This window comes from Neofelis nebulosa, chromosome 3 (genome assembly GCF_028018385.1).
Source record: "Neofelis nebulosa isolate mNeoNeb1 chromosome 3, mNeoNeb1.pri, whole genome shotgun sequence".
Classification (NCBI taxonomy): domain Eukaryota; kingdom Metazoa; phylum Chordata; class Mammalia; order Carnivora; family Felidae; genus Neofelis; species Neofelis nebulosa.
This window is the reverse complement of record NC_080784.1, coordinates 174,679,764-174,703,257: the sequence shown is the minus strand read 5'-3', so window position 1 is coordinate 174,703,257 and position 23,494 is coordinate 174,679,764. Positions and strand designations below refer to the sequence as shown.

The following is a 23,494-nucleotide window of genomic DNA, read 5'->3' as shown; positions in this document are numbered from 1 at the left end:
GATCAAAACCTTCACTGGCTGGCCTCAGCATTCCTTTACAGTCTGGTCCTACATTTTCCAGCACCTTCATCAGTTCCTCATCAACTCAAGGATCAAACTCACAGAGATTCTTGCTGGCTGCCCCCAGCACCATGCTCCCTCTCAACCTCTATGTAGTAGCAATTGAACATATGCAGCTACCACCATGCATTGACTAGATAGAGCCCATGAAGGACCTTCATGGATTGAAGTATTGAACAATATTGATGACATCATAGAACAACACATTCCAAAATCAATACAGTATCATTAGCACAAATGAAAATGTGCTTTAGGGGCACCTGAGTGGCTCTGTCGGTTAAGCATCTAACTTCAGCTTAGGTCATGATCTCGTGGTTCATGGGTTAGAGCCTTGCGTTAGGCTCTCTGCTGTCAGGGCACAGCCTACTTCAGATCCTCTGTCCCCCTCTCTCTCTGCCCCTCCCCTATGCTCACTCTCTCTCTCAAAACTAAACATTTTTAAAAATGTGCTCTAATGGAATTTATTTATGTTGAAATGTTCATTTATTTATTTTGAGAGAGAGAGAGAGAGAGAGAGAGAGAGAGAAAATTCCAAACAGGCTCTGCACTGTCAGCACAGAGACCGACATGGGGCTCACACTCACAAACCACGACATCATGACCTGAGCCAAAAATCAAGAGTCCGCCTCTTAACCAACTGAGCCACCCAGGCATCCCTGGAATTTATTATCTTTGACTGGACTTTTTTTTCCTCTCATTTTTTTTTAAATTTAAATTTTAGTTAACATACAGTGCAATATTGGTTTCAGGAGTAGAATTCAGTGATTCATCACATGCAACACCCAGTGCTCATCTCAACAAGTGCCCTTCTTAATACCCATCACCCATCTGGCCCATCTCCCACCCATCAACCCATAGTTTGCTGTCTGTCATTAAGAGTCTCTTGTTTCTGTTTCCCTCTCTTCTCTTCCCCCACCTTCCCATATGTTCATCTGTTTTGTTTCTTAAATTTGACTGGATTGTTTTTTAAATTTGGCTATAGTATAACTGCAAAAGTGGGATGAAATTCCATAAAATCTTCCAGTGTCTCAATCTTCTCTTACTGCAATGATTCAAAAACTGGTATTTAGGGATAATCAGAAATTTTAAAAAAGGGTTTTCCTGAGAAGTGTGTTTAACCATTAATAAGCCTTCCCCACCTCCCCCTTTTATAAACCGTAGGGACTTCCCAAACCTTTTAGCTAGTTATTACGGACTGGAATGCTCCAAAAGGTGGATTTAAAGTGCAGTCTTTCTCCAGGTTGAACAGGGAAACCTGGTTTTAGAGTACCAGTTAACAGCAACCTGCAGTCATGCTCCTCTGATTGCAATCTGCCTTCCCTCTATTCCAATATCCTTTGCTGTAATAAATCATTCTTTCAGTTGTGCAGTAGCATGTAAGGGCTGCCTGCTTAATCTTTAATTGGTTAAGCAGTTACAAGCTCAAATTATATAGTGTGAAAAATATCACAATAGATCACAGTATTGTCAATTTCCCCCGAAGAACTCTGGCATTCTCAAGCTTAACAAAGCCCATCTCTGTCACACATTAATTATTGCAATGTCCTTGAAACCGAGAGTAGCATAGTTATTGCTATTTGCAAAGAGAGCATATTTCTGTGTCCTGCATGTCAGCCTGCGTGTGTGTGTGCATGTGTGTGTGTTTGAAGGACACATAGATCTTGAATTAAGGCCTCCCTTTCTGTACATCATTGCTCAAGTGCCTTTATATGGGTTCCTTCCACCCTGGCCAACTTACCTTTTAAGACTCAGATTACATCCCCTCCCCTAGGAAGTCTTCCCTCACTTCTGTCTTCCTCCTTCATTTAGGTGCTCCTTGTCTGGGCTCCCATAACACTCGTTCCAGGAGTCCCCAAACACTTATCAGGTAATTTCCATATCAGGCATCTAGCTTGGTACTGGGAATTCAAAGATGGATAAAACCAATTTCTCAAGGAGTAAGCCCCAGCCCAGGCCTTTCCAAACTGTCTGGGTCACCTGTCTCTGCTGTGGGAGAGACAGCAGAGACTGGTATAAGGTAACTGTTATATTAATAAATGGATGAATAATTAAAAGACCTCCACTTCAGCAATATGTTAATAATCAAAAGCCTTAATGTGTAATGTACTCCAATTAAATTTTACTGTAAACTGGTAATAAAAATTAAGTCTTGGTGCGGAGATGGTGGGGGAGGTTCTACACTGCTCAAGTATTGTGGTGGTATTAATTAAACAGGAAGGAAAGATGGATTCTCAAACACTGGCTTGTTTCAGGCATAGGTAAGTCAACCTGGGTCCCAGAGCTTATACAATTGGTCCTCAAGAGAGGCAGGACAATGTCCTCTCGCCTCCTTCTCTGACCTCCCTTTTGCTCCTCCATCACCATCCGTCCCATCGAAATGAGCAGTCTCTAGAATATGGCCTATGTGATTTCTGTCTCTGATGAAATTTCTTGCACTAAAACATGCCATTGAAAAAGATCATTTTGCTCACGTTAATCTAATTGTTCTGTAAAAAAGCAACGATTACTGAATAATGGAGAACTTTTCTTCTAGTATTAGTCTGTTATTTAGATAGCTAGAATAAAATAGACAAGTTTTTAAAATACTTTTTTTCCTGCTGAATTTTTCACTCTGAATAAAGCATAAAATAAAGAAAATCTCACTATGATGTAATTATTAAGCACTGTTGGTTTTGATATCATGAAACTTTGTTATGATAAATTGTTTAAAAAATAAAACCTATATCATCCATTTGCCAAAATAGGCGGGGGAATAGAGATGATATCCTGTCTCTGTGTAGCAAATTTCAAGTAGGAAAATGTGTTTGAACCCAGTAAGCAGAAAGAAACTTTCCAGGGACTCGATTCACAGCCTTTCTTCATCCATGTGTAGGTGTTTGTGCATTGTAATTACTATCTTTCACCACAGGGGATCTTGAGATGAGTTAAAAGATTTTAACTCCGATAAGTAATCTATTAAACAATTATTTGTTGAGCCTTTTTTTCTGTTTTTTTCTTTGTTCATTTGTTTTGTTCATTAAATTCCACATGAGTGAAATCATATGGTATTTCTCTTGGCATTACACTCTCTAGATTGATCCGTGTTGTTAGAAATGGCAAGATCTCATGCTTTTTTTTTTTCAAAAACATTTTTAACGTTTATTTATTAATGAGAGACACAGAGATGAGCAGGGGAGGGGTAGAGAGAGGGGAGACACAGAATCTGAAGTAGGCTCCAGGCTCTGAGCTGTCAGCACAGAACCCAATGCGGGGCTCAAACTCACGAACTGTGAGATCATGACCTGAGCCAAAGTCAGTCGCCCAACCAACTGAGCCACCCACGTGCCCCTGTTGAGCCTATTTTATGAGCATCTAGAACCCAAAGCTTCAATCTGTGCAAGTCTTCTCACAACCACCAAATAATCCAGTTCTGCAAAGGTACTTTGATACATGGGTAGACACAAGAGAAGCATTGCTGCATAGCAATACTTGTGGTAGAGTATTGTTTGTAGCCTCCAAGCATTGTTGGAACAGAGATTCATGATACAAAACCCCCATTAGAAGTGCTTATGAAAGGCATTTGTATTGGATAATTTTTTTCCCAAGAAAAAGAAACTTCCCTTCCCTACACAGAGAGTCCAAAATTAAGATGCAACAGAGGGTTAAGGGCATGGAGTTTGAAACCTAGACCACCTGGGTTCAAATCTCAACTCCGCCACTTAATAGCTATGTGACCTTGAGTAAGTTACTTAACCTCTCTGCCTTAATTTTTACACCTGTAAATTGGGGTGATTGATAATAGTCCTTACCTACTGATTCAAAACTGGTATTTAGGGATAATTGGGAAGGAAAAAAAAAGGATTTTCCTGGAAACTGTGTTTAACCATTAATAAATCTTTTTTTTACATTTTTAAAAAAATTATAGGGACATCACAAACATTTTAGTTTGTGGTTGTGCATTGAAATGCTCCAAAAGGGGGGATATAAGGTGCAGCTGTGAGTGGTATGATATAAAACCAATTAACTAATAAGTACCAAGTGTTTAAAATAGTGGCTGGCACATAATTAGTGCTACAGTCGCTCCCACTTATCCAGGTTTCACTCTCCTCCGTCTCAGTTACTGGTGGTCTGGAGGGCAGATGATCCTCCTGATGAATCGCCAGAAGGTCAGAAGTAGCCTAAAACTGCATCACAAGGCCTAATTCATTCATCTCCCTTCATCTCATCAAAGAAGCATTTTATCATCTCACATCACCACAAGAAGAAAGGTGAGTACAGTAAGCTATTTCAAGAGAGGGACCACGTTCTTAGAACTTTTCTTATAGTATATTGTTATAATTGTTCTCTCAGGATTATTGTTAACCTCCTACTGTGCCTAGTTTATTAATTAAACTATGTGTAGAAAGAACATAGTGTACATAGAGTTCGGTACTATCCGTGGTTTCAGGCATTCACTGAGGGTCTCGGAACATGTCTCCCCACAGACAAGGGGAGACTACTGAACCATTGTTAATACCCTCCCCAACTCCTATCCCAACATTTGGCCCTTTTGGCAGTGATCGTATGAGCTATGACTGCCCTAAAGCAACTGAAAAAATAGAGCAGATATATATATATATATATATATATATATATATATATATATAGATAGATATAGATATAGATATAGATATATATATATCTTTTAGTGTGAGTAAAGGAAGTCTCTCCCCAAATGCACATGGCTAGAAGTTAGACTTGGAAGTGGAAAATAATCACTTTGAGAACCCCACCCCATACGCTTCCTTAGAACAAACCACTTCCTGTCCCAACATTTTCATGTAAGGGGAAAATAAACATTTAAAGACAGCTAGAAAGAATCAAGGTTCCATATAAGGATACAAACTGATGCCTGTCATTACCAGATGCCAAATCCCAGAAAGGACTATCTCTGAAACAAGTGTTTAAACAGAGCAAATTGTCAGTTGGGGGAGGGGAGGAGTGAAGGTTTTTTTAAGTCACTATTTTCTATTAAGCATTTCAGAGAGAGAGGGGAGAGACAGAGAAGGAGGCTCTGGTTTGTACTAAAAAGGAATTAAAATAAAAAGCAGACTCCAGTTCCCTGGGCAAACGAGCCCTTGTCTTAATCTCAGTTCTGTCACTGACAAGCTCTGTGATGTGAACTTGGGTGAAACCCTCAGCCTCCAGGGCTTCGGTTTTCCTCAGCTGTAAAATGGAGGAGTTAACCAGATGATCTATAAGATTTCCTACAGCTCAGACATCCTATGACTTTACTAAATAAAATAGATGTTAGATGTTATATTCAGCAGGCAACAGAAGCCAAGTCTGGAAACTTAAGCAGGAAAAGGATATTTTACAAAGATATTATTGGTAGCTCACAGAATCAAAGGGAAGGCTAGAGAACCAGACTCAGAACCAAGGCAGTTTGATGGGAGTTCGGGGTGTGTTGGGGAGTTTAAAAGCAGGAATGACTCAACTCTGCTGCTGGAATGAATAAGCTCCAGTCATTTTTTTCTTGCCCGTACATCATTGCACCTATAAACCAAAGTCCTGATAAAGAAGGTCAAATTGGTCTAGCTCTGGCCACATGTCATCCGTTGGCTGATTAGCAAGAAACTTTGATTAACAGTCCTATCAAGACATTGTTCCATGGGTCAAAGGCAATTCCCTAAAAGGAAATTGGCATACGGTTATGAAAGAAATATAATGCCTACTGTGTGGCTCTTCATTACAGATGTGCCTGCTTTTGTAATATCACACACTGATACCACTCTTCTGTGTGAAAATAGATGTGCTATTTTTACAGTCCATCTGAAAATAGACATAATTTTGGAGAGAGATAATGATGCCGTGACAACTTTGTGGAGACCCATCATGAAAGTTTCGGCACTGAGACATGCTTAAAGAATAGCCTTAGCACGCCTCAAGAGATTGTTCTGGGGGAAAAACCAAGCCTGTGTTTTATTTTTAAACACATCTCCCTGCACATCTCCTTGGAATTGAGGAGAAACATTCACAGAGGCACCTGACAGTTTTCTTCTTCTTCCTCTTCCATGCTTACAGAGCCCTGTTTGGATTCTGATGGTCAGTTCCTCCCCCCTCCTTAAGAACCACTCAAATCATGATCCTGCTATACTAGCCACAAAAGTGGCTAGGTACAAAAGCATATTTTATATACTTCAGTCTAGGACTGAATCCACATATTGTTCCTGAGATCACAGGCAAATTGGTGAGCTTCTCAGGCCTCAGTTCCTTAGGAACAATGACACCTGTCTCCAGGAATCATTGTAAGGAAGAAGTGAGACTATCTGTGGCATGTGCCTGACATACAGAGGGGCTCAGTAAATTGTTCTTTATCCAAAAAATATGTATTAAGAACTTTCTGTAAGCCAAGTATCATGCCAGCTTCCAGGAATATTATGGTGAGCAGAATCAGTCTAGAAAGGGAGATAGACATTAATTGATAACCATGAAAATAATTGTAAAAAGTAGATATTGAAAGGGTTATGAGGGCTGAGAAAGTATATACTTGGGAAATTCCACCTCTCCAGAAAGATCAGAAAAAAACTATCTTCAATGTTGCTTAAAGCCACTTTCTTGAAAAGCCTACCCTGCTTACCCCCAGCTGGAAATGATTCTACTGGCCTGTGAATTCTCAGCAGGAAGCATGGAGCCTGTAGATGATATTTATCTTACCCTATCTTACCCTTGTGTCTAGCATTATAACTAGGAGTAGTGTATCCTGTCTCCTCTACTAGAGTATAGATTCTTTGCAGGCAGACACCAGGCCATCCACATGTTTGAATGCTTCACAATATCTATTAAAGTCTATTATTTCAATAAATAAGTGAAATTAGCTTTCAGGAAGCTGCCACAATTTAACAGAATTTGAAGCTTAATTTATGCCTTTTGTAAGCCAAGTTCCCATTGATTTCCAAGTCATTTGTCTGAACATAATAGGCAATGTTCAAGGAAACAATAATTTGGCCTATTATAAATCATATAATATCTATCCCTCAAGGAGTGTGATATCCCTCAACTCCTGCTGAATAGTCCCAGACCTGAACTTGACCTATTAATCAAGTTTACAGGGACAATAAAAAGTGAGACTAGTAGAATTCCATTTTCCAAATCTTCAAAACCTAAATGCTATGATTAGAATCTCAGTTTGTGATCTAGAAAAAGAAAGGAGAGGAGAGGAGGAGAGAGGTGGGGAGGGGAGAAGAGGGGATGGGAGAGAGGGAGAGGATACCAAAAGACCCTCTGTATGCTGAATCATTCATTCCTGTTAGTTTGCTTAATATTAAACCTGACCCTGCCATTAAAATCTAGAAATCTTCTCAGAAAAGCAATTTTAACCATATAATGACGCCAGGAGATTAAATTCCACCTGAATTCTGGAAAGGTGTTTTTATATTTTTCAATGTTAAAAATTGTCTATATGTGCTCTTATTGTAATTGATAACTATAACTACTCTTGACATCAGTGATAGCTATAAATAATATGAACGCTGAAAGAATCAGAAGAAACATTTTGCTATTATGTTTCAATATTCAAGTTTCACTTAGTATTTCACTTAAAGTCATTTGATTTTGGTATCTTTGAATTTTTTAAAGCATCCTCAGTGCCAAAAGGAGACAAAATTTATAAATCCAAACAAATACATTAACAAACAACCCAGGCCCTCTTAAGTAATTTGCCAAATAGAAACAATCCCTCTGTATAGGAAACCTATCAAATCAGAATCTGCAATGTGGGCTAATGAGAGAAAGGATTTTCATCCTTGACCTTGGTTTTCGGTTCCTTTCAATATCAAAATCTTGAGGCCACTGTAGTTGTATAATGATAGATAAACAAGGAGAGGAAGCATTCCATTACTGTTTTTATGGGTGTCATCAGCTTGTTTTCCATGACTCATGATGGCTTCCTGAAAAAACTCTGGTTTCTTTGATCTCGTGGGCCAAATGAATGCTCTTGAGCCAGTTTTCATCAGCCAGTGACCATTCCTACTGTTCCCATTGTGCATTCTCAGCTGGACCCATATATTTACTAGCTAACTCATTCCTGAAATAAAATTATGAGTATTCTTCAAAAGGGTTTAGTCCAAATGGTCCAGAGGAATTCAGAGGGATATTCTGAAGATAAAGAGAAAAAAAGACAAATATTATTCATGCAAGAATGTTATTATCTGAAAAGAATTAGTGGAGAATAATTTTTAAACCATTTATTAAAACTGTGTCTTATAAGGACACCAAAAATCTTCTCAATATCACTGATTAAGAGCTCTTTCTAATCCTGTGGTAGACAATGGAGCCTCCGTTATAAACCTAGGAAGACAGTGTGGCTAGTGGTAACAAACGTCTCAGCCTAGGACCCAGGAAACTAGGGTCTCCTTAAGCCTCTGTCACCACAGTATGTTTGGGTTATTGTCCTCTTCTATAAAATAAAGTGTAAGTGTTCACGCCAAGTTTCTTTTAAAGAAACACAGAAGTTGGGACTTAATCATTCATTCAACAAATACTTATTGAACATGTATTATGTACTAGGCAGCATTTCCGTTGAATGAGCTGTCTCTCCATTATGCTCCCTGAGTCCCCTATGAATGAATACCTGTATCATGTTATTGGCACTCAATCTGATTTCTCCACTGACTGCATGTTACTTTGCCAATGAGCAGCAGAATTCTTGGCATACAGTAGGTGCTCAAAAAGTATTTGGTGAATGAAAGGGGATCTCTTCATATGAAAGGTTGAACATCCCAGAACGAGGACCAGGATGAGAGATATCAAGCATAATATTTCATTAAAGCAATCACATGATTACATTAAAGTCTACCTAGCAATTTCTAAGCCAACAGCAGATTCTGATTCCACTAAGACCCAAACACTAAGACCTGCTTCTCTCTAGTCCTGAACACAAATATATACTTGGCATTCAGTTTCCAGTTTGACATTTTGAGCCATTTACAGTCTATCCCCTCAGTTGCCTCTCTAGATCTGCACTCCACTTCTTTCCCACCCTACTGTTACCCTCGAGGCCAGTCTATATGAACTACCTCAATCCAGCTCCATTGTCCTCTAGCTCTGATTGGGTTTGACCAATGGTAAGTACCAGCACATTGGGGAAAGAGAGAACAGCCAAACTGAGATATTTATTCTCTCTTCAGGGCAATTGCAGGCTGTTGTGTCACTTGGCCAAAAGTCACAGTCCTTATCAGGCAGCCCTCCCCATATATTGTGTGTGTGTGTGTGTGTGTGTGTGTGTGTATGTCTGCGCCTGTGCCTATCTTTCTGGGTTCCTTGCCCCTTTAGTCTTAGGGATAGTAGCAGTGCCCTACTGTTAACTAGTTTTAGGATGCTGCACTCTCTTTTTGGGTTTTCCCACATCTCGGCTTAATAGACCCTTTATTAAACTCACCTCAAATGATTCAGTTTGAGTATACTATTGGTTTCCTGCTAGAATCTTGACTAATTACCCAAGTGTCATAAAGAATAAATGATCTAGTAATGCACACACACACACACACACACACACTCACTCACACACATACATTGGACTATTACTCTACTATAAGGAGAATGAAATCTTGCCATTTGCAATGACATGTATGGACCTAGAGAGTAATAATTTGCTTATTATATTAAGCAAAGTAAGTCAGTAGAGAAAGACAAATACCCTATGATTTCACTCATATGTGAAATTTAAGGAACAAAGCAAACAAACACAGGGGAAAAAGAAAAGAGAGGAAAACCGAGAAACAGACTCTTAACTATAGAGAACAAACATGGTTACCAGAGGGGAGGGGGAGGTGGGTTGGGGATGGTGAAATAAGTGATGGGGATTAAGGAGTGCATGTGTTATAATGAGCACAGGTGTTGTATGGAGGTGTTGAATCACTAAATTCTACACCTGAAACAAACAAACAAACAAACAAAGTCTAGATCATTTATTCTTATCACCACCAAGGACAATTAAAGGATACTAATAAATGCTAGTGTCTTTCCTCTTCCCTGTTATAATTTTTATATCCCCTACCACAGCTATCAATAGTGCCTTAACATAACAGCTACTTAGTAAATATTTGTTGAATAAATGAAAAATAATTCTAAGAGGGGTGCCTGGGTGGCTCAGTCAGTTTAGCGTCAGACTCTTGATCTCAGCTCAGGTCTTGATCTCAGGGTCGTGAGTTCAAGTCCGCGTTGGATTCCATGCTGGATGTGGAGCCTACTTAAAAAATATACAGTGAAACCTTGGTTTGTGAGCATAATTCATTCCGGAAACATGTTTATAATGCAAAGCACTTGTATATCAAAGCAAATTTCAAGAACCATTGGCTCAGTAATCACGTGATGTTCAGCATCATGTACTACTTGTATTACAAGACATCGCTCATTTTTCAGGCGTTTATCAAGTTAAAATTTATTAGAAATGTTTGCTTGTCTTGGGGAACACTCACAGACAAGTTATTTACAATCCAAGGTTTTACTGTATATACATTTGGAAGGCACTTCTGACCATAGTTTAGGATTCAAGCACATGAAAATCAATGTACATTAGATTTATTATCAGATCCTATATTGAGGGAAGTTTTTTTTGTTTTGTTTTTTTTAAATTTTTTTTTCAACGTTTTTTATTTTATTGTTGGGACAGAGAGAGACAGAGCATGAACTGGGGAGGGGCAGAGAGAGAGGGAGACACAGAATCGGAAACAGGCTCCAGGCTCTGAGCCATCAGCCCAGAGCCTGACACGGGGCTCGAACTCACGGAGCGCGAGATCGTGACCTGGCTGAAGTCGGACGCTTAACCGACTGCGCCACCCAGGCGCCCCTATTGAGGGAAGTTTTTAATTTCAGTAATTGAGGATCAGTGGGTAGTCTGGCTTTATAAATTTACATTCTCTCTTTTCACATATTCTGACTAAAGAACGATTAGCCTCCTGGAATTATGTATGATCCAACCTTAGGAAACAGCCAAGGGATGAGCTGACATCTCAGGGGCACATGTTGTTTAATAGACTAAGAGATTAGTTTATTGGTCCTTCCTAGACCTTGGAGAAAATAGTGATTTTATTTCATGCCATCTAATTCATATGAAGTACTTTTGCAAGTTCATCACCTTCTGTCTCCTACACCCAGATAGAAATGAAGTTTGAGGTAAACTGCATCTCCTTGGATCTTTCATGTTTATAACGAATAAAGACAAATCATCAGTAAAGCCCAGTCTTCACTCACCGTGTATACTGATCTTGCAGATGCATCGTGGAAGTAACTTCTAGTTCTGGTATTGGAGGAAGCGCTTTCTTGACCGGAGTCAAGGGCAGTCTCTGCTTGGTCCCTATTTTTTAAGAAGGAAAGCTGTTCTGGTCTGTATGCAGTCAATAGCAATGCAAAAACAGATACAACATTTTCCAATGTACTAAGAGAACCATGCCCTCCATCTAGCAAGGATATTGGTAGTTTCCATCACTTGCTAGATTTCCTGTCTACAACTGTGACACCTTTAACCCGTTTCTCTCAACTCTGTTTCTTTCATTTCTCCTCCCCACCCCCACTTCCTGAGCACAAGACCTGCAGCATAAAGGGGGAGCAAAGTAGAGAAAAACATTCTTAGCGTTCAATGCCAAGTAGAAAGAAAAAAAACTTTAGTTGGCAACTGACTACAAACATTTCCTTCTTTGCATTTTGTTAAAACAGGTCCCTAAGAAGAATATCAAGGACATCTCTGATTTCAGGGACAATTTTAGCAAGAAGCCAAGTTACAAATCAGATGAATTCTAATCTGTCCTCCTTTTCTAGGACTATGTGACATCAAGTCCTTCTAATATTATCTTCAGCTGACTTCAAGGTAGGAGGTGAAATTTCAGACCCATGGCATATGGTCTTTCTTTCATTCCACTGGGATCTGGGGTCTTGCTTTTCTGGTTTTTATATTGAAACTTGAGTTTTACATAATACATGTAGTTTTTGCTTCACAGATGTCTCTTCTTTTTATACAAAGCCCTGGACATGAATGGAAATGAGGTGACCTATAATTTAAAGAGAAGTTTGAGCAGCTGCTTCTTAAGAAGACAAATCAAAAAGGAAGATTTAAGTGTAATCAAGAATATGATGCTTATCAAAGGAAATTTTTTTTAATTTTTTAAAATTTCCATATGCATCAAAAAAAAAAAAAAAAAGAATATGATGCTTCTTATCCATGAAGATGATTAAACACTGGTATAGGTTACCGAAATAGAAATACTGTGAAACCATCTGTCAGAATTATACTCTTTTAATTAGAAAAAAATTTAATAAGACTTATTTTTGTATTTAATTTTCTGAATAAAAAATACAGTCACATGATTAAAATTTTATAAACTAGGGAGGGATATTAGGGATATTATTCCCCTTTACCCCATTTCCTACAGACAGCCACTTTCTACCACATCACATACATAATTCTTTCCCTTCTTTCCTTCCTCTGCCACAGGCAACCAAGGATTTTAGTTTTTTTGTAGATAGATAGATGATATAGATACATAGATACATAGATTTATATGTTTATATGTATGTATATGTTATTTTTATCTTTATGTAAATGATAGCATACTATACACATGTGTGTAGATTTAATGATCTATCTCAGAGATCTTTCCCCATAAATTCTCCCACATTCTTTTTTACAACTTTCTGGTATTCCATAGTGTGGATGTATCATCAAAGCACCTTCCTGTCAGATTGTGTCTAATCTGGTATTGTAAACACACTAGCAATAAACATTGTATATATGTCATTTCTCTCCTATATTAGTAATCCATAGGAGAAATCCCTAGAAATAGAATTGCTGGCTCAAAGGGCTTGTACATTTGTAACTTTGATAGTTATTGCCAAATTACATATCACAGCAGTTGTAGCACATTAGCCTCTTGGTTTACCTTAGTAAAGTATAAGAGTGCAGAGCACCTACTGCCTCTGGCCACAGAGGGTGATGTCAAACTTCTGGATTTTTACCAATCTGGTAGATTAAAATGGCATTTCAGTGTAGCTTTAATTTTCATTTCCACCTGAATGTAAGCTCAACAGAGATCTTTGTTTGGTTCACTGCTGTGTCTCCTATACCCAGAAGGCCAACATTATTGGCACATAGTAGACATCAAAATAAAAAAATTTTTTAAAAAAGTCTTTTGAAAGAATTTATTCTGAATGAGGCCAAACAACTTTTCATACATTTAAGAGCCATTTGTAGTTCCTTTTCTATAAACAGTCCATTTTTATCCTTTACTCATTTGTCTACGGGTTTATGGTCTTTTCTCCATTAATTATTAGAACTTCCTTATTTACCAGGAAAAGTTGCTTATCATATGTGATGAACTGCAAATAACTTTTCCCTAACGGTTTTTACTGTGTTCATTCTTGTAGTCAAATTTATCAGTCTTTTAACTGAATTTTGTGCCATGGATCGAAAGCACTACTTTGTGGTTATAAATGGATTCTACTGTTGTTTCTCCTATTACTTTTATGGTTTCATGTTTACATTAAAATTATTGATGCTTTTGAAATTTACCCTAGCAGTAGTGTGAACTCTGGATTAAGCACATTTTTTTTTTCTCTAGATGATTATTCAGTTGTCACAACACCCTTCATTCAGTAGTCCTTCTCTTTCCTACTGATTAGATGTGCCCCTTTTATCATTTACTCAAGTCCTAAACTTTCTAATTTGTCATTAGATATTTTTCTCTACTTATGTACCAGTACCGTGGTGAAACAGATACTTCTCTTCTTTCTTATTCCATGTCAATTTTTTCTTGGCTGTTACTGACAGCCTATTTTTCATCAGGATATTAAAATGACCTTGTTTATGATTTAGGAAAAATTGGCATCTTTATATATTCATCTTCCAATTCAAGAATATAATAGACCATTTGTTGTTGTTCAAGTCATTTTTATGTCTCTCAGGAGCATTTTTCTGAGGTTTACTTTAGAAAGATCTTATATGTTTCTTTATATTAATTTTATTCCTATTTTATCTTTTTATGGTTGTTTTAAATTCATAACTGGTTGTATTTACATATATGAATGCCATAGATTTTTTTGTATTTTGTATCCTATCCCTATTGAATTTTATTTTTAAAGAATGTTTTTAAGAGAAATCTGTTAAATTTTCCAGGTACACAAAGTGATCATTTTACCTTTCCAATTTGTTAACCAGGTATTTCTGTCTCTTACCTAATTGTGTTGGCCAGTACTTTGAGGATGGTGGTAGATAAAGTGAAAATATTGGACATTCTTGAAAATTTCTGACTTTAGCTAGGCATGCTTTTAGTGTTCTCCTAGTAAATATGATTCTGGGTTTTTGAGACAGATATATTTTATCATGTTAAGGAAGTACTTATTTATTTTATTTTGGGGAGTTTTATGAAGGATTTGCATTATTGTGTGTCAAATGCATTTTTTAGGATGTATGGAGATAACCAAACAAATTTTATGAGTGACATTAATAGATATCTCCTAATGGCGAACTGTTCCTGTATTCTTGGAATAAGCTCCTCTTTATCACAGAAGTGTTTATGTATGTATATATACATATATTTTTTTAAAACTGAGCTACTGGATTATTTTGCTAATATTTGTTTAGAATTTTTGCACAGAAATGAGAAAGGATGAAATATGGCCTTTTGTAGCAACGTGGATGGAACTGGAGAGTGTTATGTAAGTGAAATAAGTCAGACAGAGAAAGACAGATACCATATGTTTTCATTCTTATGTGGATCCTGAGCAACTCAACAGAAAACCATGGGGGAGGGGAAGGGGAAAAAAAAGAGAGGGAGGGAGGCAAATCATAAGAGACTCTTAAAAACTGATAATAAACTGGGGGTGGATGGGGGTGGGAGGGAGGGGAGGGTGGGTGATGGGCATCGAGGAGGGCACCTGTTGGGATGAGCACTGGGTGTTGTATGGAAACCAATTTGACAATAAATTTCATATTAAAAAAAAAAGAATTTTTGCACAGAAATACATAAGATTGCCCACTGATTTCATTTTAGACACGATCTTTCTTAGTTTTAAATGTTACTAATGTTGGGATGCCTTAATGGCTCAGTTGGTTAAGCGTCCCACTCTTGATTTCGGCTCAGGTCATGATCTCACGGTTCATGAGTTCAAGCCCCTTGGCAAGCCCCGCAGTGCAGAGCCTGCTTGGGATTCTCTCTCTTTCATTCTCTCTCTGCCCCTCCCATGTGTGCTCTTTCCCTCTCTCTCAAAAGAAATAAACTTAAAAAAATAAAAAACATTTTAAAATAATAATAATAATGATAATAATAATAAATATTACTATGTTTATTTCAAAATAGAATTAAGAAGCATCCTTCTTTTCTATGGTCAATAACAGTTTAAATACCATTGGAAATATCTATTTTTTAGAGATCAGTAAAAAATTCCCCTGTGAACTGCTCCTTCTGTTACTTTTTCAGGGATAACTGACAAATTTTCTATTTATTCTATGATAATTGTTTTGTTTAGATTTTCTATTTCTTCTGGTATCAGGTTTTGTAAATTTTTCTAGAAAATTATTGATCTTAATTAGAGACGTTAAAAAGTAGTAACTACTCTTTAAGGGACAGGAGTAGATGCCTTTTTTAAACCATTTCAACAGATATTAACAACCCTTCCATTCCTGTGGCAATGCTAAAATAACTGCCAAAGTTAGAATTCCTCCTTTAAAAAAAAAAAAAAATATATATATATGTATATATGTATATATATACATATATATATATATATATGTGTGTGTGTATGTATATATGTATATATATACATATATATACATATATACATATATATGTGTGTGTGTGTATATATATATATACATATATATATATATATATATGTATATATATATATATATTATTTGAGAGATAGAGGGCATGTGAGCAGGGGAGAGGGGCAGAGGGAGAGAGAGATAGAATCTTAAGCAGGCTCCACACTCAGTGCAGAGCCCAACGAGGGGCTCAATCCCATGACACTGGGTTCATACCTGAAATCAAGAGCTGAATGTTCAACCAACTGAGCCACCCAGGTGTCCCTAGAATTCCTTCTTATAGAGTATTTAACCTTCTAAAAGGTAAGTGACAAGGCTTTCCTGACTGGTTAGGACAAAGGTGAGAAAATGAGACCAGTCTTTACCTAGACAGACACAAAACTCTCATTTCCTTGCTCTCTTCCTCAAAGGGCCATTGCACTTGACCCTGTTAGCATCCTTTATTTTTACCTTATTATCAATAAGAACAACCACATCTATGGGGCTAGTTCTATCATCCCCATTTGTCTCACACTGAATCTGTGATTTTTGTCTTTCTAAATATGTGCTTCTCAGAGGTGGGTGTGGTAGGCAGAACTCTAAGATAGTCCCTGAGACTCCCACCCCCTGGGGTAATGCTCCATTTAATCCCCTTCCCTTGAGTGTGGGCGGGACCATGAATGGGATGTAGGTTACATTATATGGCAAAGATGAAATTTCTGCAGGTGTATTTAACATTCCAAATCAGTTGATTTTGAGTTATTCAAAAGGGAGACTATTCTGGGTGAGGCTGACCTAATGAAGTAAAAGCCCTTACAAAAGAGATGGGGCCTTCCCTGAGGTCAGAGAGGATCTCTTGTGAGGCTTAAAGAAAACCACCATGCTGAACTATGGAAAGGGTCAGGTAGCAGAAGACTGCAGGTGGCCTCTAGGTCCTGAAGCAGCTTCTGGTAAACAGCCAGTAAGAAGCCAGAGCCATTAGTAAACAACCTCAAAGCAAAGCAAAACAAAACAAAACAAAACAAAACAAAAAACATCAAAAAAATGACTTCTGCCAACAACCTAAATGAGCTTAGAAGTAGAGACTCCAGATGACAATACAGGCTCCTCTCATCTTGATTTTAGCCTTGTGAGACCCTGAGATCCAGCAAAGCTGTGCCCACATCTCTGACCCATAGAAAATGAAATAATAAAGGTGTGTTCTTTTAAGCCACTAAATTTGTGGTAATTTGTCACACAACAAGAGAAAATTAGTAAAATGATCATCAGAACCTTGGCCTGAAAATCACCAGAACCTGGATTTAAAATGAAGGTTCTAGGGGCACCTGGGTGGCTCAGTTGGTTGAGCATCTGACTCTTGGTTTCGGCTCAGGTCAGGTCATGAGTTTGAGCCCCACATCAAAATAAATAAATAAACTTAAAAAAAAGTTTTTTAAAAAATAAAATGCAGTTAATAGAACTCTGTCCCAAATCTACTGAATTACAATCTCCCTTCAAAATGGTCCAGGAGCCTGAAATTTTACAGACATCCAAATTAATTCTGATGCACATTAAGACTTCAGAATGAACTTGCCATGCAGATAATTGCTTAGACAATCTTTGACAAAGCATCTGATACTATTCAGAAGTTGAGATTTGGAGACAGTTCTTTTTAAAGTTAAAATATCAAAAGAACCTATTCATGAAATTAACTAATTACCAAAGAAAATTAACAGAGCTCTTTTGGTTAGAAAGCCAAACTATTCATCATTTGCTGATTCATTTGGTTTGCTGATGTTGTATAATACGGTGTAACCGTAATTTACTACAGAATGCTATTATCTGTCAAAATGATAGCTAGTTGCAAATAACTCTCTAGTGGTACATTATATTCTGTTTCTCCTAGTACCCAAGGACATGTAACTTATATGCTAATAGGAAAACTTCTGAAAATTTGATAAAAAAGCAAAAAGGTAGAATATATGTCATTTTAATGCCTTCTTCAGAATAGCTAAGATGGGTGGGATATTTTTCTAGTTCTACACTGGGAAATAGAGTTTCTTTCAAACAAAATTAATTCACTAACACTAGTTAAGGCAGCAGAAGCAGTCAGGAATATCTTAAAACTTCACAGAAGTCTATTCATGAATTTGTCAAAGGTCTGAACCAAACATGTCTTTGACTTTTTTCAGGAACCTCAGAATGGGTTTTGGCCTTCCTGAATCTAGTGAACAAAATGGATTTCCAGTGGTAGAAACTTTGATTAAAAATAAAACTCCATGCCTTGTGTTCTTGAATAAACCCTTCTCACACTGGCCATGACAATGTCCACATTGTCTCTGATATTTTTCTTTTTCTCCTTCTTTTTTTTTTTTTTTTTTTTAGATTTCTATCACTTTTCAGAAGTGCTTTATATCTATGACATCTGGTTTGTAACTTCAATTCATCCTTCCAAAGTAATATTTGATTCCCACTGAGTAACAGAAACTTGCAAGGTGTTTTCTTCTCTTTGTTCCTGATGATTTTCATGTCAAAGACAAGGTACTTCTCCCACAGCGAAGGTACCTCTAAAACTTCCTCATCCTAGCCACGATCTCTTCGCTGCTTAGAGGATTTGTCCCATCAATTTTTTATATTCATATTTCCAAAGCTACCGGTTCAGCTATCCTTGGTTATGAAATTGGAAAGACAAAATAGCTAAAACCAAAACAAAACGAGGAATAGTAAACAGGACTAGGTATCCGTACCATATATGATTCTGTGACCTCTATTTCCCCAATAGTGAATTTATCCAATTTTGTTGTAATTGCTTATTTGTCTGTCTCCTTGTGTGCAAAGACTGTATTTAATGCAGTTATATTCCCGAGAACCAACCTTGCAGTGTGACACATAATAGGTAAAAATATGTGTCGAATGACTGAAAGAATGTCATCTAACTTCTTTGTGCCTCATTTTTCTTAATAAAAGTGCATGGGTACGAGCTGTACGAGAAGTCAATTCTGGGGTGCCTCCTAGGAACTTGGAGATAAGGAAAATAAGATTATCCTCTGAGAGTTAGCCTATAAAATCAACTCATAACCACAACAGAAGCATTATCTTCAGAAATCATTCCCAGGTCAAAGCCTATTAAATGTTAAAAGTGCTGAGCCATCAAGCTATCCCTAAAATGGGGAAGAAGACCTTTCAAGCTGTGTTGGCAAAGGAATCTGCTTTAAGACCTACCAAGCAAGCCTTGGCCGTGATTTGACTCCCAGCATGGTTTTGTCTAAGGAGAGAGGGCACACGTGTTAGCTGTCGGAAGTGTTTGGGTCCGTATTTTCTCTCGGTTGTAATACTCATTGTGAATCAATACGTTAGCCTTCTTATAAACCTGTTTTGTGAGCTGGGTTACGTAATGGATCTTTTTTGGTGAGCCACCACTGCAGGAGGCTGAGCCTTCAGGCCTGAAGAAAGGCTCTGGACCAGGTAAAGTCACCAACGTGAGGCACCTGGGTTGCCTTGTGGGTGGAGCAGGCATGTAGCCTCAGCTGGCAGTGGGTACTCACACCTGAACTTCCTCGTGACTTCATCAAAGCCAGTGTGGTTGCCTTGACGCTAAAAGGAAGAAACTCAAGGTAAGGGTAAAGGAGGTAATAACGGTGTATTCTGATGTACTTTGAAAAATAGAAAGCACTACCAAGTGCAAAGCAGAATATTTTTACAAGCCCACTTGAGAGGGCTTGGAATTTAATAGGACCACATTTTGCTCAGCAGGGGTGGGCTACGGATGGCTAACCCTGGAAATGGTGACCTCAGGGCGTCCTTCCCCTCCTTGTACTTTGGGAGATTCGGCCATGACTCCGTGGAGACAATGGCAATAATGTCTAAACTGTTATCCACAAAGTACTTGCTTTCCTTATAGGAGCTTCTCCAGAAATGAAGGAATGCAAGTTAATCTTCACAGATCACTGTAGTCAAGATGGATGCGGAAGTTCTCCGATGGTTTGGAGAACCAAACCATCTGACCTTTTCATCACATAAAAACATTGGCACTTTTGTGCAAGCCCAAGATAGCTAGTTGCTTTTTAGGGCTAATAGAACCAATTATGGTAGCTTAAAATAGATTTCCATTATTCAAGGAGCCAACTCTCTACTGTGTTCAAATCTCCATCTGTTATTGTTAACAGTGATCCTAAAACCACTCAGCTGTTCCAAATCTGGCCAGTGTGAAAATCAAATGAGGACGCGGAAAATACATGACTGCAAAATTACCTAGAATTAACAACTAAAGAGAACAGACAGCTGCCAGTACTCTGAGCCATTGTCTCACTTGCCAGTTTGTTCACACTCCAAGGAATGAAACTGATGAAGTGTTTAAAAGTTATAATTTAGGGGGAAAAAGGTTTTGAAAGGTCTTTGTAAGACAGCTGCAGCCATTCTTTCAACATAGCCAATGTAGAGTTGTATTTATTTAACAAATATGTATTGGGTACCTACAGTGTAAGCTGGGGATGCTGTGATGAATATTATCAGGTCGAGTCCCTGACCTCAGGGAGCTAACTGGCTCATGGGAGCCACATCACTCAAACAATAACACAAATATATAAAATAACAATAGTGATCATTGCCACAAAGCGAGATTTGTGGCGTTACGAGGATGTGTGATATAGGGAATTGCCCTGGTCTACAAGGTCCAATATGACTTCCTTGGGGAGGTGTTAGCTGAGCCAAGATGGGAAGGGCCAGTGGGAGGAGGTGAGGTCTGCAAGGAGTGGCTAGTTCAGGCAGGGAAAGTTTGTGCAAAGATGGAGATGTTTATCTACATGTGTTTTACCTTCAGTTCTTCCAGACCTAGCACAAGAGGCTATCACATAAAGGCATTCAATGGATGAACAGATAAATCATCCTATTCTGCCTATAGATTCCTCACACTTAAGAAATTCTTCCTGCATGTAGAGTCATCTTCTGCATTCTGATCTATTCTGTAACCCACCAGATGGCTGCAACCTTTACTGTTTTATGAACCCAAACCCGTAGTTTAGGAGTCGTAAATGCTACAGTTAAGCAAGTAAAAATTAAATTTCCATGTTACTTTGCTTGGTTGTTGGACATCTGGCACGAGTAATTTATCTTCTTTTCTGCTGGAAATCGAAAGCTGCTTAGTCTTTATTATGCTGGCCATAAACATGTTGCAAATTGTAATTTTACATTGCCATTCGTTTTATTTGGGGGTAATACAAATTACTGGGTCATCCACTTACTTTTGGCATTTAGTAATTCTCTTTCACAGTAAAATTCCATTTTCTTTCCTTCATGATCCCTAAGAACCCACTCACATTAACTGCAAAAAACATATCACTAACGCTGAAATGTTACTTTGAGGGAGACTCACACTGTCACACACACGCTCCTACAACCTTATACAGGGTAGAGAAAATGTTTCATCTCGGTTTCCAGTGTTAAATATAAAAACGCAAGGAGAGTTGTGATCTGTGGCTTGACCCAGCAGGAGTCAACTCCTCAGTTCACCATAGTCAGTAAGTGGTGAGCCAAAAAGCCCGCTGGACAAAATTGAGTTTGAACCCTCACTCTGCTAGGAACTGCCTGTAAGTCAGTTACATAAACTCTCTTAATTTCAGTTTTTCTCATCAGGAAAAAAAGCGACATTGTTGTGAAATGAAATACAATGATGTCTGTGAAAGTTGCCTGATAAATGTTTATAGTTGAATCAGGTTTCCCTTCTCCTAAGGCACCGAGGGGTAGAATTTCCTTAACTGTGCTGTCAGCTCTGTGACAGCAGAGACTGCTGGTCTGTGCCCCTGTCCCATCAATGCTTAGCATAACACATGCCCCTTAGTCAGTATTCAGTAGATTTGGGTTGAATATTTGAAGGTGAAGAATTTCAAGTTTTAAAGATTCCTCCATATTCTTTTTTTTTTTTTTTATGTTTATTAATTTATTTGGCAGGGGGAGAGAATCCCAAGCAGGTTCTGTACTGTCAGCTCAGCATCAGACACAGGGCTCAATCCCACGAACCATGAGATCATGACCTGAGCCGGATTGGACCCTCAACTGACTACGCCACCCAGGTACCCCAAGATTTCACCATTTTCGATGGTCACAGAGAGGGAGATAACATAGGCCACCTCACTGGCCTATGCAGCAGGAGTGAGTAGAAGCTCTAGTCCTAGAAACCTGGTGTCATAGATATTTAGTTATCGGCTATCCAACATGTGGACATCTCAGGGGTGCTCTCAAAGATGCAGGAGGCCAGAGGGCAGATATTGCTGCTTCCTGGCTCCAGGGTACCAATCTGTGGCTTGCGCTCATTCAACCAGATAACCCTCCTTGGGGCTTTGAATCCTGGACAGTGATACAAAACGGAAATGGTCAAAGGGTAGCTCTGGAAGCTCGGAGGGAGTGTTCAGTGGTAGTGATCCGATCAGAGACATGCTCACCAGGCCACTCCCACTGTGACTTTGGCTGTATTTTTGGCTGCCTGGCCTCCCTTAACTCTTGTCTATTTTGCAACCTCTGAGTGCCTAACACGTCTGTTGTTTCTAGGGGTTACCTACTGGTTTTCCAATATGTTTCCTTTCTGGCAACCCAGCCAAGTTGATTGCTATTGTTTGCCTCTGATGACTCAGGTCCTAGGCCACTGCTCCCGCCCCTGACTTTGGTCTCCCGACAGTGATCAACCCTTTAAACACTGTTTTAGGGATACATTTCAAAGTTGCTTTTGCATAGTTCTCAAAATTTCTTCTTCAAGAAGGTCAGTGTATTTCATTATTCCTTGATATCCTTAGCAATGCTGCAGAATGAGTTATATGTTCTTTAATGAAGTAGAATTATGTGCCCTGTGATCACTTTCACTTTGTCTTCACCTTTCCCAAACCCCAAGATTCATTTCTTGCTCATCTGCTCTTTCTACTTCATACTCATTTCCCCTCAGGGTTTCTGTGATTTAATAAGCTTTTATTGTGCACAAACTACATGCCAGATATTATGTCAGGGACAAGGATCCGAAGCTGAATAAGAGAGTCATCACCTGTGTGAAGATAACAATCCACTGAATAAAATGGAAAGTAGATTGATGTCAAGACAGGCAACCTAAGCCATCCCGTTTCTCAAAGCCAGGAAGAAAATATTAGAGACACATAAAAGCTTAGGATTTGATTCTGCGTGCCATCGCTTCCTACAGCAATGAGATATGCTTACTCTCCCAGTGTTCGCTCCAGAGCGGGTCGGGCACTGTGCAATGCCAGGGGCTGGGTACTCTCTCTGTTTCTCTCTCATCCTTTTGAGGGTGTGAGCCTATCTATCTCTGTGTGTACATGTGTAACAACGCTTACTTTGTACTACGTGAACAACTGGAGAGGCATTCACGACGGCAAGCCGCTCTGCCAAATGTGACTGTAGTCACTGCTCCCTTTGAATAATCTGCTTTTTTTTTTTTGCTTTTTTTTTTTTACTCATGTTACTGCTTCTCCAGAGAACCATGCTGGCACATTTTTTCCTTGCATTCTCACTGCTGCCTATAATCCATCATTACAAAGAGAGGCCTTAAAAACGGCACTCAAGGGAGACATTATTTCCTTTCCATTTCTCTCTCAGAAAGAGCAACTTATAATAGGAGAGGAAAAAATTGCATTTAGGCTAAAGGATTATAAATAACAAGAAAGAACCTGCTTCTCCTCCCCCCCCTCCCCCAACAGCCCTTAA

The 23,494-nt window shown here is 38.5% G+C and overlaps 1 protein-coding gene across 6 annotated transcripts in view; it reads right to left on the bottom strand.

The window, feature by feature from the left end:
* Positions 1-7,423: 7,423 nt before the first annotated feature.
* The window catches only part of TMEM156 (transmembrane protein 156), a 52,274-nt gene continuing 36,203 nt past the window's right edge, over positions 7,424-23,494 (bottom strand). For 2 of the 6 annotated variants that reach the window (XM_058722858.1, XM_058722859.1), the window contains exons 6-8: positions 19,016-19,058; positions 11,272-11,374; positions 7,424-8,175 (exon numbers count right to left, since the gene is read on the bottom strand). In XM_058722858.1, the coding sequence (XP_058578841.1) occupies positions 8,116-8,175; positions 11,272-11,374; positions 19,016-19,058 (206 nt within the window). In that variant the 3' untranslated portion in view covers positions 7,424-8,115. The remainder of the gene's footprint in view (positions 8,176-11,271; positions 11,375-19,015; positions 19,059-23,494) is intronic. The other 4 variants (XM_058722861.1, XM_058722862.1, XM_058722863.1 and 1 more) reach the window with 2 other exon arrangements.